The 19465-nt window shown below is 38.3% G+C and overlaps 1 protein-coding gene across 3 annotated transcripts in view; it reads right to left on the bottom strand.

Annotated features, from left to right (window-relative positions):
- TENM1 (teneurin transmembrane protein 1) overlaps positions 1 to 19465 on the bottom strand; it is a 612361-nt gene that overhangs the window by 251043 nt on the left and 341853 nt on the right. For all 3 annotated transcript variants that reach the window (XM_065915017.1, XM_065915018.1, XM_065915019.1), the window contains exons 9-11: positions 19269 to 19370; positions 17667 to 17861; positions 13844 to 14044 (exon numbers count right to left, since the gene is read on the bottom strand). In XM_065915017.1, the coding sequence (XP_065771089.1) occupies positions 13844 to 14044; positions 17667 to 17861; positions 19269 to 19370 (498 nt within the window). The remainder of the gene's footprint in view (positions 1 to 13843; positions 14045 to 17666; positions 17862 to 19268; positions 19371 to 19465) is intronic.

The following is a 19465-nucleotide window of genomic DNA, read 5'->3' as shown; positions in this document are numbered from 1 at the left end:
AGCTTTCCTTATTGCAGGGAATTTTTAGAATCTATAACATGAGAATATGCTTGGTGAATTTTCAAGTGGAAGCTAACCGGTAGATTTCTCCATTTAGGTTTTCACCATAGAATGTTTTTTGTTTGTCTGTAACATCTTGCATGAAAGAATTGTATAGAAAATGCTTTAGAAATACTAACTTGTCATGATGATTAAATGGCTAATATTTGTAAAACACGTATATAGTGAGAGTTTAATAAATATAATATCGTTATTATTACTACTATAATCATCATTATAGTCATTAATGAGCCCCACCATGGTACAGATAACCCAGGCCAGAAAAGTTATGTCTAATATACTTCTAGAAGTAAGGGTCTGGCAACTTTGCAGACAGAAGTTTTTGTCTGCCAGATTAGGGTGAACTGATCCAGTGTTGGTAGACACTTTAGCAAACAATATACTACATAATAATTACACTGGGCGTATCTATCTATATAAAATAGAATTCTCTGAGTCACCAAAGTGTTCTTTGAGAACCAGAATTTTTCTGGTACACCCCAGGTCAGCATTCCAAAACCCTGCTGTTGTATTGTCTTTTTTGATTGGTTTTAACATATTCATGAGATCTTGTATTTAACACAAGTATCTTCCCATACATGAGAGTTTTGCCTCTTTCCCCATAAAAAACAATAACAACTATAAAACTTGGCAGAAGTATGGTGAGCTGCTATTGAATGTCTGATGTATATACTGGACTGTCTTCCTTTCCATCCTGATTCAGTTCCCTGACAATCTGGAAATGATTTGCCTTTACCCTTGTATATCTCCTGTTTTCAATGTGCACACAGCTTGCTGAGATATATGGCCCTTTTAAAATCGTCTTTAAACTTTTATCCATTCTATGCTCCTTATGGTAGAATTAATCATATTTTCAGAGTGGAATTCTAGGATGGTGGTAGATACTACTGCTTTCTACCAGAAGTCTTCAGGGACCATGTGGGTTGCTTCCCCATGAACCAATCTTTTAGAGAGAGATATATTTTTAGAGGGGGATGTATTAACCCAAAAGGAAATTTCTTCACACATAAAAAGTGTATTTATGTACCTAACCTGCTAGTACTGAAGAGGAGGCTGTGGGATAAATCCACAAGAAACTTTATCTGTATCTAGCCTAGAGGCCAACATTATAGACTTTATTTGCTACGTAGGATTATTAACTAAGATTAGCTCCTCCTTTTTCACTATGTTGCTTAGATGGATATTATGACAAAGGCAGAAATGAATAATTTTGTCAGTATTTTAACCCCTGATATAGTGTTCTTGAGCTTTTTAGCATTTATGTTTGGACTAACAATGTCTGAAGGTTGAGAGGTTTGCGATGGACTGAGAGCTTTCATGTTCCATTGGTAATCCATTGATTCCCAAGGACCATTTCAATCCTTCCCTCATGGGCCTCAAGTGAAGGACATCTTCCATTATGAATGAGCTGATGATAATTAAAATGGACACACTCTCTGTCTCTAAGAGTCCTAATATCTGGCTTACCAAGAATTGTGGATAGAGAAAAACAAACAATTCTGGCCAGGTTAATGTGGTGACCTTCATAAATAAAAAGAGGCCGTTGGATTTTTATCAAAGTCAAGTTGTGTTTATGAAAAGCTTATTGCTAAGTTAAAAAGTCAGATTTAATATGACCTTGTGGAAAGATCTGAATCTGATTGTTTCATCCTGTAAAGAGGCCAGGCTCTGTGGTATACACAGAGGTTTATACACGGTATAAACTTGGAGAGCGAGGTCATGGCAGCTCAGATGACAACTGACAACTTGGTGATCCGAGTCACCTCTGTCTATGTTTTAGTAATTCCCCCTTACAGAGCACACCTGATTTTTTAAACAATCAAGCTAAATAAAGCATCTGAGGAAGATTTCATGGCTGAAGAACCACCCTAGAGACACTCTGAATGACAAGCTCTAATCTGTGCCAGTTTGCTTATTATCTACAGGTTTTTCAGTTGGACTCGGGTGTTCTAATTCATTTTATGACATAAAAACTTCTTCAACAAAGTTACAAACCTATTGCTTTATTAGACATTTTATTTAAAACATACATTGGTTTCCTCCTTGAGAGGTGGAATGTCTGGGCCTTTGAGGCCTGTGTACTATACACAAATAGATTATCACTAGGCATTTAATTACGCTACTACTGTCCCACATTTGCATTCTTTATCATATTTTGCAGAAATTTGAGTATAATGATTTGATGCTTCTTCTGTCTTAGGAAATATATGCATTCATTTATACTTCTTTCTTATACTTTTATTGTCATAAACCAGAACTGGATTTATGGTTACCCTTGGTGTCTTAATACTGCCAAAAATGACTTTTGGTCAGTTATACTAAAACCCAAATAATCATTTTTGGTAAACCTTTTCCACATATAGCTGACTTTGTCAACGATCCTATACTACAAAGTACTTATTCAAGTTACCTTGGTATCTGAATATATTCAGTTTAATTTGGAAAATACATTTAGTTATATTTTCCAGGTTAAACTTAATACTGCCATATGCCACAGCAGTGCTGTCCAATAAAATAGAAAGTGAGCCTCAAATGCAAGCCACAGATGCAACCTTAAATTTTCTAGTAGCCACATTAAAACTGCAGGTGAAATTAAGGTTAATAAATATATAGTATCTAAGCCAGTATGTCCAAAGTATTATCATTTCAATATGTAATCAAAATGATAACTAATAAGGAGATACTTTAATTCATTTTTCCATATAAAATCTTGAAGATGATCTGTAGGGAAAGTGTCTCACTGGTCTCAATACAAAGAAAGTTTTATTTTCATTGAACTATGGGCTTGGCTTTATGTTGAAGACATGGTGAGTCATACAACTGATAATGTTGCCCTGTTGTATTATTGGAAGGTTGAATGCTACAGTGAAATTTGATGTTATTTAGCTGTTCACATGGCTTCCTTAAACAAAGATTATATTTCTTGGCTTCCTTCGCATCTAGGTGTGGTCACATGACTTAGTTACTGGTCAGTGAGATATAAATGAATGTTTCCAGGAGTACCATAAATGAAATCTCCTTAAAAGAGAGCAAACAGAGGCTTTCCCCCTCCACTCTTTCATCTTGTCTGGAATGAAGATGTGATGACTGGAGCATTGGCTGCCATTGTGTACAATGAGGATAAAAGTCCCATCTTAGGGATACTACAGGTGTGAGTCAGAAGAATCTTTTTGGAGTCATCATCTAAGCCTTGGTCTGCCTACCTCTAGATTTCTTTTGTGTGAAAGTTAGGTCACAGTTATATCTTGTTTAAGCTACTCTTTTATTTGCCTCCCCTGAAGGAGGTATTTCCTGTCACTAAACCTAATCTTAGCAGACAGACCAGGAATATAAATTTTCCTTGAATGTGATTTTATGATGAAGAGCAGGGCTTAAAGGGAGTGAAAAGATAGAATAAATGCTTTGCACCTAACTTTTCAGTGAAACATCTGTTCTACAAACAAAAAAATAACACCACTCAGGTGGGGATAAAAAAAATGTAATGACTTTGGAATAGGAAGAATTTTCATACTCCTTTAAATTAATTCAGCTTTACCATGTCTGAAAATGAATTCTGTGAGACAGCTACTAATTTATCTTCTACTTACAAAAGATTTGTCTTTGAAATGTGTCTTTACAATGAGAATTGAAATATAATGACAATAATGGCTACCATTTATTATTATAATCTAATGTCTACTATGGGAGAAGCGCTATGTTAGGTGTTTCGCAAATATTATCTCATTTAACTCTTACAACTACCCTAACAAAGTAGGAATTATTTCCCCATTTTACAGGAGAGGTTCAGAGAAACCAAGTAACTTATTCAAGGTCACATAATAACTCAGAGGAAGAGCTGGGATTTGAGTTCATTTCTGTCTGAATTTTCTATGCTGAAACTCTGACAATTTTCATAACATTGTTTCCCCCCTCCCCAACACTGGTTCAGATCACTTTCATCAACCTACTTCTCCCCTTAATCATAACATTGTGATAGTCAAGGGAGAGAGAGACTCTGGGATCCTGCCCTGTGTATATATTCACTGCTAATATTCCTAGAGATTCAGTGGAAGTGATGACAATGGAAAGGTAATATCTCTTGAATTTGAACAAGGCTCTCTTAACGGTATATTAGACAAAAGGTCTAAGCCAGAAATTGAGAGTTGTCTCTTATATTAGCTGTGTATCTAGTCAGTTGCATGACCTTATGCAAATCATTCAACCCTTCTGGGCCTCAGTTTTCTTCTATAAAAGGAAGGACAAAACTAGGTGATCTCTAAGATCTAATCTAGTGTGAATATTCTATGATTATGTCAAGTCTGTCAAAGAAGAAATAAACAAAGACAGCTGGAAATTAAAGTAGGCAGTATCATTTAGAATGCTTTAACTTTCATTGTTTGACATGCACAATTCAATTTTAAAAATGAATGGACCTACCAGAAAAGTGTGGCAAGCTGTCTCTGATTGTTTAAATTGTTGTTAATTTTCACTCCTATGACTTCAGCAATATATTTTTTTTCCCATTTATCTAAATAACAAAAATTTATTTATATAAATTTAAATAAAATTTATTCATTTTATTTTTGGCTGCATTGGATCTTTGTTGCGGCACACGGGCTTTCTCTAGTTGTGGTGAGCGAGGTGGCTACTCTCGCTAATTTTGGTGCTTGGGCTTACTCTTGTTGCAGAGCGCTGGGCTCTAGAGCACACAGGCTTCAGTAGTTGTGACTCGCAGCCTCTATAGCATGAGCTCAGTAGTTGTGGTACTCAGGCTTAGCTGCTGTGTGACATGTGGAATATTCCCGGACCAGGGATCGAATCCAGGTCCCCGGCACTGGCAGGTGCATTCTAATCCACTGTATCACCAGGGAAGTCCCAGAAATATCTTTTGAACAATACTTCTCAGAACACTCTTTTAAAGCTCACTAGCTGAACCATTTTTCTAGCTGGAATAAACTCTTCTAGGTTTGTTGAACTCTAATGTGTTTACACATAACCCAGTAGAAAAAAATTCTTGATTTAATTGCAACTTAAATATTTTTCTCCACTTAAAGTGAAAATGTTAATTATTAAAAATAAATTGAAATTTGAATTTAGCTGAAAAACACATTTTACAGATGTATAAATTGAGATCCATACTGACTGATTAGTCCAAGATTACGTGGAGAGTTAGGGCTGTGCCAGGACATCAGAGGCATCAGCTGATCTTGGTAACCTAGAGTTTTGGTGAGGATCCAGAGTGGGAAACAGATTGTTAGCTGAACCTTGGGTCGTACAGGATCAGGGATCCATATTCAAACCAATGTAGAAGCAAATGTGCCTTGCAAAAATAGATTAGAAGAAAATGATCTGTCTAAGGCTTGGGTCTGAAGATGTTAAATAACAAGCCTCCTCTGTGACTTCATGGCAACTAGCTAAGTTTCATGTGGGTTTGGAGCCTGAGTTTGTACTAAATGTATGGTCCCAAAACTGTAACTTGAGATTTTTGATTTAAACTTTAAATTAGTACAAATAGTCATCATGTTGTACACCTGAAACTAATAAATATTGTAAATCAGCTACACTACAGTAAAAAAATAAAGTTTACCCTGGTCTGTAGTACAGACAGCTTCCTGTGAGAAACAAACATAAATCTTCCCCAGACTTAGAATTTCAACATATTTTAACCAACTATAAAAAATTAACAGAAGTAAGAAAGCAAGCCAATCATATTCAAGAGTTGACAGAAACAAGAAACCATAGATCCAGACCCATAAAGCCTTAACATGATTTATCAGATATAGCATATAAAATAACTATGTTTAATATGCATAAAGAAAATAGTAGATAAAGACAGGATTAAGGAGCAAGAAATTGCCAAAAATTAATGAGGGATATTTGAAAAACAAACTAAATAATTTTAGAAATGAAATCACTGAAATTTAAAATTTAATGGAAGGTTTAAACATCATAATAAACACAGCTGAAGAAATATTTCATGAGCCAGAAGACAAATTTGAAGAAATTGCCAATAGAACAACAGAGAAACAAAGAAATGGAAAATTGGAAAAAGCATAAAAGACATAGAGGTCAGAGTGGGAGAGTCTAATGGAAATTCCAAAAGAAGGTAGCAGAGAAAGTGTGAAAATCAAAATTCAATGAGATAGTGACTAAATATTTTCTATGATTTTTGGAAGACATGGATTCTTATATTCAAGAGGCTCAGCAAATCACAAGCAGGATAAAAACAAGATTAATCCACACTGATCTTTAGGATAAGACATTGGGTTGTGAATTCTATTGCCAACCTCAATGCTGAAGCACACACAATAAAGTAACTTTCCTGGGGTCTCATAGCAGATTAGTTCCTTCAGCTATAAAATGAGGAAACATTATTAACCCTGCTTACACCTTCACGATGTTATGAGAATAAGAGAAACCTGTTTGCTAGGTTACTGGGAATGTGGAAGTATAAGTCAAGTTCTTACCAGGTGAAAAATCCAGGGCCCTTCTTTATGAAGGACAAATTCTGTCCTTCGAATGCCTCTTCTTCTTTCCAATGACTCAGAAGATTGAAAGTGAAAGTTGCTCAGTCGTGCCTGATTCTTTGCAATCCCATGGACTATACAGCCCATGGAATTCTTCAGGCCAGAATACTGGAGTGGGTAGCCTTTCCCTTCTCCAGGAGATCTTCTCAACCCAGGGATCGAACCCAGGTCTCCCACATTGTAAGTGGATTCTTTACCAGTTGAGCCACAAGAGAAGCCCAAGAATACTGGAGTGGGTAGTCTATCCCTTTCCAATGACTCAGAAGAATACATGTAAAGCAAATCTCTGGAAAGTTTCTAGAGGTAGTTTTTATTATCAAAGCTCAATATGCAATCCACACGCTAACAATGACCCCAGATTATGGCCATAATAATGAATGGGGGGACTTCATTGGTGGTCCAGTGGTTAAGAATCCCCTTTCCAACGCTAGGGATATGGGTTTGATCCCTGGTGGGGGAACTGAGATTCCACATGCTGTGGGGGTGGCTGGGTCCACACGCCACAACTACTGAACCCAGCACACCCTAACTAGAGAGTCTGCACTGCAGCGAAAGATCCCAAGTACCAACACATGCAGCCAAAACTAAAAGGAAGTACATGATTGACTCTGTGGGAGAAGGCGAGGGTGGGATGTTTCGAGAGAACAGCATCAAAACATGTATATTATCTACGGTGAAACAGATCACCAGCCCAGGCTGGATGCATGAGACAAGTGCTCGGGCCTGGTGTACTGGGAATACCCAGAGGGATCGGGTGGAGAGGGAGGTGGGAGGGGGGATCGGGATGGGGAATACATGTAAATCCATGGCTGATTCATGTCAATGTATGACAAAACCCACTACAATATTGTAAAGTAATTAGCCTCCAACTAATAAAAATAAATGAAAAAAAAAAGAAAAATAAGGCTTTATTTTAAAAAGAAATAATGAAAAAAATGGCCCTGTCAGTATTTGGAGAAACAATTAAAACCAATGGATAAATGCAGGATGTCTTTATCACAGGAATGAAAGCATCTTTCAGTTTCTGGGGGTGGGGGGAATGTATGGAGTGCTCTTTAATATCTCTAATTATTTGATTTTGCACAGGATTGGAACAACTTTTTCTGATCCTTCTCCATGTCTCGGCCACTGATTTTGCACAACTGAATTCTGGCTTCCTTCGAAGTCTCTCTCCACCATCTCTACTAGAGACCCTTTCTACCTTCCTGCCCACACTGCGCCCCCCACCCCCCACTCAGAACAACCCCCACCCGCAATGTCAGAGAAGCAGGCAGCAGGTCAGACTGTGGAGGGGAGTGTCCAGGTGGCCACCTTTCCTGCAAGATCTCACCTACAGGGCCAAACACATCTTTTAGACCACACCCTTTTCTGGGTCTATTTCATTCTATGCAGATGAACATGAACTGAGAAAAATGCCAAACAGAAAATGAACTTGGAATTCAGAAAAAGTTTGGGTGAATGAGAGGAATGCATTTAATGGTGCAGTACAAAATTTTTCTGGTTTCTTTTGATGCTCCTATTGGTCTGTCCAAATGCACTCCTTATTATTAACTGTACTTGAGCCATGTAAATAAGCATGCCTCCTCACACTCAGGCTTACTTAATTATATTTTCTTACCTCACAGTTGCCACCTTAAATATATGTCCCTGGTTTGAAAAACAATTTTAAAGCTTTAATGTCCGGGAACAGTCAGTGGAGTTAGCTCAGATTTACAGAGAGGGAGCTGCAAATTTACCTCATTGTTCAAACTTGTCAAATTGTCAAAAGTTTCACTGGATTTTTGCATTGCAGTCTGCTAATGATGGCAGAAAAGGTATGGTTTTTTATCGCCTCAGAACAAAATGTAAAAGATGTGTTTTGAAAACATTTGATATTTGATGTGCTTTAAATCACTTTATTATATATGTATATAATCTTATGGCTATTAAATAGACTCTCTTTGATAAAGATAAGGTATTTTTGAATCTGAGAATTTGGGGGGGGTTTGATTTCTATTTTCACTCAAGATGAAAAAACTTAGGGGGTGTCAAACCATCTCTGAGTAGGATGTGTTGCTAGGAAATCATGATAATAGTATGATTTTTTTTCCATTTCATATATGCCTCCCAAAAATATTTTTGTGGATTCTTACACTTTTAATCTGACTTGAATTCTATTAAGGATGCTTTTGGGGTTGTATTTCTTGTGCCACAAATGAACAGCACTGACAGATTCCGCAAATCTACAGTTAATGTTTTTACCTCACTGTGGTGTTAATGGTGTAGCCACTATGTTTCAAGCAGGGGTTTATTTTGTCTGCTTTTTTTTTTCATTTATTTTTATTAGTTGGAGGCTAATTACTTTACAATATTGTAGTGGCTTTTGCCATACATTGACATGAATCAGCCATGGATTTACATGTATTCCCCATCCCGATCCCCCCTCCCACCTTCCTCTCCACCCTATCCCTCTGGGTCTTCCCAGTGCACCAGGCCCGAGCACTTGTCTCATGCATCCAGCCTGGGCTGGTGATCTGTTTCACCCTAGATAATATACATGTTTCGATGCTGTTCTCTCGAAACATCCCACCCTCGCCTTCTCCCACAGAGTCCAAAAGTCTGTTTATTTTATTACATCAATCAAATCAGAGTCACCTTAAGGTTTACCCTTTATTTCTTCCAGAATAGAAAAAATGACTTTAAAATAAACTTGATCAGAGGTTGTCATACTTTGAATGCAAGTTAAAAATAATTAAGCCTACATAGGAATTAGTCATAAGCCTTTTTGTCCCTGTATGCTAAAAAGCAGTATAAAACTTCCCATCATGTTTCAGTGACTGATTGTCTATATTTGAGCTTTCCAGTCCGCGAAATTTGTTCATTATAATATATTAACATTGTTTGATAACTAGTAGAGACTTTTCTTTTGTGAACTAGCTACAGCTCCTAAGAAATTCAGGTGTGTGTCCCAAACTGAATAGACAAGATTACCTGCAATCCTAGGTTTCTAATCTGGGTACACTGATTATCTCTCTTCTATTGGAGATACTTAATTTCAGTTACTTTATATATGAGTGGATTTTTCTCTTCGGTGGCATGATGAATGACTATATAGTTGTGCCCGTAGCATGTACATTCTGTTTTGAACAAAGCTTCTTTATCAAATGGCATGTACAACCCTGCTGTTACTGTAATATCTATAGGAAAAATACAGTGTATACTAATCACTTCAAATGGCCTACTCAATACCTGGAAATTGAAGGAAAGTGATGCATTGTATGTGATAGATATATAAAATCAGATGAAAACCTTTTGATTATTGGCATTTTCAATAAAGGGGAAAACAAATAATGTTCTAAAAGCATATGATACTTGTATAATCAAGGAAAGTTTTTCTAGCAATTATAATTATATGAGCCTTTTACAACTTCCTCCTCTAATTACCTGTTTTATTAGTAGATGCAATCACCATTCATTAGGGAACACTTAAAAACATAACAAGACATTGTCATATACACACATGTTTATGTGTGTGTGTACATGCGTATCTCTACAAACAGAGGTAGATTCTCAAACAAAATGGTCTATATGTCAAAGTGTGGATTTCGTTATAACGTAAACAAAGCTATTTGCAATTAATATTTTGTCACCATAAACAATATGGAGTTGAGAGTTTATGGACTGTATCCACAAACCATTGATAATCAGTGTCAACAGCTCAATATACAGGCTAAAGAACCACAGATCTCAGTGTTGAAAAGGGCCTCAAGAGCCACTTGGCTAATCTACCATTTCAAAAATGAGGCAGCTGAGACTCAAAAATGTTAAATGAGTTACTCAAAATCACTATGCTGTGTATATACACACAAGCACACATGAGCACAATCACACACACACTGTCATCTCTCCAACGGACAAAATGGCCACATGGCCTGAAAACAAATATCCTTATAACAAAACCTTATGGAATCTTCACCCAGAACTACAGATGATTCCTGTTATATAGCAACTGTGTATACACACACACACACACACACACATACACACACACACACATATAGCTTCCCAGGTGGCTCAGTGGTAAAGAATCTGCCTGCCAATGCAGAAAATGCAGGAGACTCGGGGGTTCGATCCCTGAGTTGGGGAGATCCCCTGGAGGAGGGCATGGCAACCCACTCCAGTGTTCTTGCCTGAAAAATTCCATGGACAAAGAAGCCTGGCAGGCTATGGTCCATAGTTCAGAAATCCTTCAGGACCTAATGTTCCATCTCTCGAGCTGATTAATCCAGTTCTAAGATCCAGGATAATGAGAGGGGATCATGGTAGAAAGGACAGAAACTGTCCTCTCTTTGCGAATGCTTATCTTCCATAAATTTCACAGTCTGAGAGTAATAATAGATAGAGTGGCTCTCAGGAAGTTTTATCAAGAAGAAAGGAGGACAAAGCTCTAAATTCTGCTTTTATGCTCCCCCTCAGAGACTATGAGACCAGGAGGAGCCAGATTTTATGAAAGAAATGTAGTAGATGTGTTTTACAAAGCTGATTTTTGAAGCTGGGGCCAGTATCTTCAGTACAGGGCTAAATGTATTACTGAGATTTCATGGCAAGGAGTTCTATTTTAAGGGAGCATGATTTGACCTGCAGTATATCCAAATCTAAACTATGCTATAACAAGCTTCTGTTGTATTCCTCTTGAGGTGTTTTTTAAAGACTAATGAGTTAACCTTTGTGAAGTACCATGAGACCTCCAGGTGAAAGAACCCTATATCAAGTATCCATTCAGTGCGGCTAACAATACTCAGTGTACCTAGAAAACAGACTGAAAATAATCAGTAAACCATTCACTGCAGTCCCCTTGGTATCAGAGCAACACAGTTAACATGCTAACAGCTAAGCTTCATGCGCTTAGAGGAAGAGAATGATCAATGGCAAAGAGCATATCCACCTTTGAAATGACATGATCCATTATAAGAATCAGATGTTAAATTGCTTCCTGTACTGAGCATACTCAATTAAAAGTCTGCACAGTGAGATCATCTCGATGGTTAAATATGCTCTGTGGGAACAACCTTTATGGAGCTTAAAAATCACAGAAGGACTATTCCTACCATGACACCGGAGATTCAGAAGGCATTTCCTTTTCCTTTTTTTCAAGTTGGTAGTTTTATTAGGAAGCTTTTTGCTTGAGAGACTGCAGAGTTTGGGGTCATACATATTCACCCTTTTGCTTCTCTGACCAAGAGGTGCTTCCAGTGTTCTTTTTCCATTGCATCCAGAATGGATGGCTGTGACTTTAGTCCACATTTTAATTTGAAAGTGAACGTGGAAATTGCTCAGTTGTGTCTGACTCTTTGCAACTCCATGGACTATACAGTCCATGGAATTCTCCAGTCTAGAATACTGGAATGGGTAGCCTTTCCCTTTTCCAGGGGGATCTTCCCAACCCAGGGATCGAACCCAGGTCTCCCACATTGCAGGTGGATTCCTTACCAGCTGAGCCACAGGGAAGCCCAAGAATACTGGAGTGGGTAGCCTATCCCTTCTCCAGCTTATCTTCCCAACCCAGGAATTGAACTAGGGTCTCCTGCATTGCAGGTGGATTCTTTATCAACTGAGCTATCAGGGAAGCCCCGATTCTAATTTAGTCTACATTGAATCCACGTTATATCTGGACAAGAATGCACTTGATATCTGATGCCCCTCATCTTCTAGAATGTTCCCTTTTCCATAAGCTAATCTATTCACCTGAGTCCTTGCTCCTTGTCTAACTCTTCCTTTGGTGGGGGTGAGGGTGGAGGCTGAAAGAAATGCTAGATGTGGGATGAAATCAACAGCCTTGCAAACAACTTTCAGGTTTGCAATTAGCCAGCTCTACGACCTTGGAAAAATAATTTAACCTCGCTAGTTCTCACTCTCCTCATGTTTCAAAGACTTGTATAGCTCTTATTCATTGTTGACTCTCTATTTCCTCCAGCCAGACTGCAAGTTCCAGTAGTGCGAGAGTTAGCACATGGCCCACAGTAAGTGCTCAAGGAAAATCTGTTTATAGAATATTTCAGCAGGGTTTCTCTGGTGGTCCACTGGCTAAGACTCCGTGTTCCCAATGTAGGGGGCTCGAGTTCAATTCCTGGTCAGGGAATTAGATTTCACAGGCTGCAACTAAGACTCATTATCAGTCACCCAGTCTCCCAATGTAGAAATCATAGTTAGTGATAATTCCTGACTCCAGCAGCACTTATATAGTAGCCATGTCCTGTTCCCTAACCTCGACCTAAAACACAATCTGTTATAAACCACGCAGTAGCTTCTAACTGTGTCAAGAAGAAATGTAAGTTCCTTAGTGTGGCATGTAATCAAAACTCCCTGTGTTCTCTTCCCTGTCCATCTCTCCAATTATATCTTCTGGATTCTTAGGTGCAGTCACACCCAATGACTAGTAAGTTGCCAAATGGAATATTTGGATTCACATTTCTTAGTTTAATTTATTCCTTCTGCCTGGAATGTTTTTGGCTCTCAAATCCACCTGATAAACATATAATCATCTTTTGAGTGTTCATTCAAGTGTTAAGACGTTTCCAAAGTCAGAAAAGGGAACCCTCCTACACTGTTGGGGGGAATGTAAATTGGCGCAGCCATTATGGAAAACAGTATGAAGATTCCTTAAAAAACTAAAAATAGAGTTGCCATATGATCCAGCAATCCCACTCCTAGGCATATATCCAGAGAAAACTCTAATTTGAAAAGATACACGAACCCCAATGTTCATTGCAGCACTGTTTACAATAGTCAAGACATGGAGGCAACCTAGATGTTCATCGACAGAAGAATGGATAAAGAAGATGTAGTACATATATACAATGGAATGCTACTCAGCCATAAAAAAGAATAAAATGATGCCATTTGCAGCAACATGGATGGACCTAGGGATTGTCATCCTGAGTGAAGGAGGACATAGATTTGAAATAATCTGTAGAGAACTGATCATAACAGACTTCAGAATGGATGGAATAACTATAGGAGAGTGCAAAATGAAGACAGAGGTTCAACTACAGAACTATGACAATGAAAAATGCAATGAAAAGCCCAGCGGTATGTTGTGTATGAAAACTCAGCCTAGGAAATAATACAAGCCTAGGAAATACAAGCCTAAATACAAGCCTAAAATACAAGCCTAGGAAACGTGTGGAAGTCCCTTATGAAGGCATACAGATCTGACTTTAAGAAATACTACCTTAAGGTAAAGACCAGTAAGAACTCAGGAGTGAGAGAAGGGGGTAAAGAATTAGATTCTGATGTACCTGTTGAGCAGTCGGCTCCTGTCCATTTGGGATCGCAGCTGCACGTGCCGGCATCCAGGAGAAAGGTCCCGTGTCCTGAGCACTGCTCCTGACATATTGGAAGCGGAGTTTCACAGTTGACTCCACCCCAACCAGTAGAACAGTGACATTCTCCTTTTACACAGATGCCATGGCCAGAACACATGGGGTCTAAGCAGTCCTCTGAAGGCCAGAAAAAAAAGGCGGGGGGGTGGGGGAAGGTTGAAAGTGAACAGGTGTGGCCAGGACAGTGAGATACATTGATTTTCCAATATTACATTATTTATGCTACTTTCATTAGGCAATACAATGATTCACATAAATGCTGTGTTTGAACCAGAATATTATCAACACTTAAAAATATGGTAGGCTACCATAAAGGTTGCAATCTAAATGTAGAAGAAGGAAACCACAGATACGTTCTATGAAATTATGAGCAGTATGTAGCACTCCCACACAAGTGGGTGGGTGGACCAGAATGAGCCTTCAGTAGGGATTCCTCAGCTTGGCAAAAAAAAAAAAAAAAACACAAGAATTTTTGGTAAGTCATTCCCTGTCTTCTGAAATTGGAATTATAGCTCCCAGAAATGGCTTTTATTTGATGTGTCTAGAGGAGTTTTTATATATATTTAAGTTTGGATTATTTAAGGTATTGGCTGAGGTGACTGCTGTTTCATGGAATCATATAATATAACTAATTTTTTATAATCTCTCATTTATTCCTAAGAAGCACTGAAAATGCAACATTTTAAACACAATTTAAAAATTCTTTGCCTCCTGGATTCTCTTTCTATCCCGGCACTGTGACATAGTTTTCAGTGCTTTAGAATATCACAGACTCAATTATATTTGACTCTGATTCTGTGAAGTCTGGAAATTTTTGGACACATTCTAACAAATACTCTAAACTATTTCACAAGTAGATTTCTATGCTTGCCTTGGGGAAAATTATTTTGTGCTTTTAACTGAGTGACCACCCCACAGGAAATGGGAAAGTTGATGCCCAAATTTCTGATCTTCCTGTACAAATAAGATGAGACTAAAATAACCTAACCATTATGAGGATGTATGCTTTGAATTACTTTTCTAGCAATGGAAACATCACTGATACGATCTGCCACCATTTGCAAGACTGGCCTAGTTTTAGTGAGTAGCATGTGCCATGGAATGGGCTTCCCAGGTGGCTCAGTGATAAAGAATCTGCCTCCAAGGCAGGAGATGTGGGTTCCATCCCTGGGTTGGGAAGATCCCCTGGAGGAGAAAATGGCAACCCACTCCAGTATTCTTGCCTGGAAAATCCCATGGACAGAGGAGCCTCAAGGGCTATGGTCCATAAGGTTGCAAAGAGTTGGACACAACTTACTGACTAAACAGCAACAACAAATGTGCCATGGAATAGAGTTAAGTCTAACTAAGCATTTTATAATTAGTGTTATTGCCATTATAATTAGCCCATGATCTCAGGGTCATTAGCACAATGCTTTAATACCTGAGCTAATCAGCAAATAAACACCAGAAGGTACATCTAATTTGATCTATTCATTATTTGGAGGGAGAGGAAAAGTGTGTGTGTGTGTGTGTGTGTGCGCGCGCTCAGTCACTTCAGTCGTGTCCGACTCTTTGCGACCCTATGGACTGTAGCCCACCAGGCTCCTCTGTCCATGGGATTCTCCAGGCAAGAATACTGGAGTGGGTTGCCATTTCCTTCTCCAGGGGATCTTCCCAACCCAGGGATCAAACCCAGGTCTCTTATGTCTCCTGCATTGGCAGGCGGGTTCTTTAGTGTACAATATTATTTCAGAAGGAGGTAATTTTGTTGCATCAAAATATAACAATTTTAATAAATAAAATAGTATTTAACTTAATATATGTTTATTTTTTTAAGAAGATCACCTTCAATGACCAGGTACGTCATACTTAAGTCAGAGGCACAAAGTCATTTGACTGCAGGGACCAGGTGGGTTGCTTACATGAATGAGATGGGCTGGATTTCAGAAAACAGGGTGTGCTGGGAATAAGTGTCCAGTTTAAGGGAAGCTGCCGCTGTTGCTCTGTGTGTGTCTGTGTGTTGGTTGCTGAGTTATATCTGACTCTTTGCTACCCCATGGGCTGTATAGCCTGCCTGGCTCCTCTGCCCATGGGATTCTCTAGGCAAGAATACTGGAGTGGGTTGCCATTTCCTCCTCCACAGGGGATCTTCCCAACCAAGGGATGGAACCCAGGTCTCCTGCATTGCAGGTGGATTCTTTATTGCCTGAGCTACCAGGGAAGCCCAAGTTCCTGTTAATTGGCTCCAATCATTGCTACCATGTAGGAATGTGGGTTCAGGGTCACCAGATATTTTTGTTGCTCAAGAGAGGCCAGAATCTTTATGCAATACTTCTCTATTTTAAATTTTGCAAAATACATCACATTAAACAACAATGAAAACACCACCACAACCACTTACTGAAACAAACAAAACCCACCCATGCGCCCATTCAGCCAATGAGCTCCTGTTTGTGAAATCTGACCTAAAATATTTTTTTTATTAAAAAATTTGTATTTGGAAAGTTTCTACATATAAACGTGGTACTCCTTGCTATCTTGGTTATTCTATAAATTTTCTTTGTGGCCTAGAAGGCAAATTGTAGCTAAGTCCTTTTTCAACTATTTACAAAATGTAAATTAGAACGGTCTAACTTAGGTTAAATGTTTTCCAGGGCAGATTGTAGATGTTGTAATAGACACCATTTTTTTTTTTTTTTTTTTGGTGAAAACATGTGCGCATCTGTATAGCATCTGAATTTATAGCTTAAAGTAAAAACAGCTTCTAAAAGTAAGTCAGGAACTTTACTGCCTTGTCAAGGCCCAATGACATTCATATTGGAACAGATACAATCTTCACACCAAAATTCTACTATGGCTAATGGAAGGTGGAAAGCTAAACTCTTGTTTGCTCATGGAGCAGAATGAGATTAAACCCTTTAAAATGCTGTGTAATAGTCTTAATGAGCCATCTTTAAAAAGCAATTATAGTGCATTTTCAGCAATCTATTTCCTGAACAACAGTTGTGATGAGACCATCTCCCATGGTAATGGTTTAATATTATTTCTGAAATCAGTCTTATTTGAGGAATGTGGCATGAAAAAGGTCTGATTACTAGCAAACTTATTTTCCAATGTGTCTTCTTTAAATGATAAAACTACTGCTGTTTCGAAGTATGTTTTGTAAATGATAAAATTATTGGGCATGTATGTGTAAATGCTCCTTTGGGGTGAATTTTAATATAAAGGCATTGTCTTGAAACTCATTAGTGGTGAGTCTACTTCCTTAGGCAGGGAGGTCAAGTTTCAGCATGAGATATATAAAAATAAATAGCATAAAGCAATAATAATAATGGTAATTACAAATCACTCCCAAAGAAAACATTTATGAAATGGTTCCATATGTGCACAATAATATTATTTTTATTATGTGCTTTAGAGAAAGATGTAGCCTAGTGCACTCTGTAATAATGAAAGCATATAAATTAACACCTAAAATCATCATGATGGAAATTTTCATCATAAAACAGTGTTAAAATGAGGGGGGCATATGACATTTTCCACTACTGCTCTGTAAGGGTCAGAGGTATGGCCTCATGTTATTATCAGAGGCTGTCAGAAGAGACATGAACTCCCACTGTTCCATGTACTAACTAGACATGTTATGCACTTATGGTTTGCAAAGACCAGTTACATCTCTACTAGAAACACAGAATGACACCTTTGACCATTCAGTGAGAGAAAAGCCTGAAGCAATATATTAACACAGGGCTCTGACCTTCCTCGCATATTTCTCCTTTGTATCCTGGCACACAGATGCAAACTCCCATGATGCAGGTGCCGTGGCCAAAGCACGTTGGATCAATGCATTGCTCTTCTGGAACGTCACACTCTGGCCCCTTCCAGCCGTTTCGGCAGACACAGTGTCCTTTTTCATATTCTCCATTCCCACCACACAGCACAGGGCACGAATCTGAAGGTTGGCAAATGAACTTGTAATGTTCTCATAATGCTTGTAAAATCTCCAAAGAGCAATTCTCTATCGATTCTCATATGATATTTCTGGCAAAAAAATTGTACTATTTCTGACTTAGCCTTTATTAAATCGGCACGTGTTCATGATTACAAACAGAATTTTCCTCTTATGGGATTGGGGGAAAGATAAATTATAAAAACACCCTGAGTGAAGAAATTATTTCAAGCACTTGCTTTTGATACTCTTAAACAACTATCATCATCACCATCATCATTATTATAAGTTAGGATTTTTTTCTCTTTTGGTGTTTCTTCCTCAAGAAGATAAAATTCAAAAAACTAGGAGGGAGGTATTCCTATTATAGAGTGCTGTCTTTCAAAAGTTGGGCATTTAGAGATTGGTACTGGACAATGTGCCTATTCCAGCTGTGCAGACCTTCATTGGAACATTCACTCTGCTCTGTCATTCTTTGTCTTCTTATTAAAAAACTATGGAATTCCCCGAGGGCAGGGCCTATATCTCGTCTTATTCATTTTTTCCCATACCAGCCCTAACCTCTGCTTCTACCCCCCACCTCCTGAAGATCTATTGGAGAACTGGGAATCTAGCAAGTGCTATTGAATTCTCTGCTGAATAGAATTTAATCTAAAGAAACTGAGTGGCTGAGAAACCTGAGATGAAAGCATTAGCAGACTGAGAACTTTAAGAACACATTGTGAACAAGCATAGAGCATCTCTAAAGTATCGATAATAACTGTAAGCCTATGGGGAAAACCCAGCATGATTTACCCACAGCTTTACAAGAATTAAACTATGGGCAAGTCTGGTTTACTAAAGTTTCAAACTTTAACTTCTGCCTTCCCAGTCTTTCCTTTATAAGCTACTCAGCCAGCTGGAGACTGTCCACCTCTTCTAGTTTACCCTGGTTTGTATAAGTGGTTACCCAAAGTTCCTCCATTATAAATGAGTTTATGAAGGGAATAGAAGTACCGAGTTGGCCAAAAGGTTTGCTAGGGATTTTCCATAAGATGCTATGGAAAAACCTGAATGAACTTTTGGCCAGTCCAATATCATGGAGTTGGTTGCTTTCAGAGGATCCAGGTCTCAGTGGTTAGATAACCTTAGTTAAGTGATTTGACCTCTCTGATGCTATTTCTTTGCCCATTAAACCAGGATAATAGATCTACACCATAGGATTATTATACAATATATGAATTAAAAGTACCACAAAGTGTTTAGAATGGTGCCTGGCAGAGCAAGTGCTCACCTTTCGGTAGAGATCACCGGGGGTGTTGCTACTGCTATTATCACTCCTATCCCTCCTCCTCTCCCTATTGTTACTAATTCTAAGTTCTCAAATGATATCAAGTTCCCGAACCAATCAGTATAACAGGGCAACCTTACCTCTAGCACAGTCAGGTCCAAGGAATCCTGGGAAGCAGTGACAATGGCCAGAGATACATTCTCCATTTCCATTGCAATTTGTCGAACAGTCATCCATTATTTCTGTTAATAGAGAGAAAAAGAAGGAAAAAAAAAAGAACAAACCTATAGGCTGTAGAGTCTCTTTTTTTCTTTTCTTTTTTTCCATCTATTTTTAT

The sequence above is a fragment of the Muntiacus reevesi genome, chromosome X (assembly GCF_963930625.1).
Source record: "Muntiacus reevesi chromosome X, mMunRee1.1, whole genome shotgun sequence".
NCBI lineage: Eukaryota > Metazoa > Chordata > Mammalia > Artiodactyla > Cervidae > Muntiacus > Muntiacus reevesi.
This window is presented reverse-complemented; position numbering and strand designations above follow the sequence as displayed.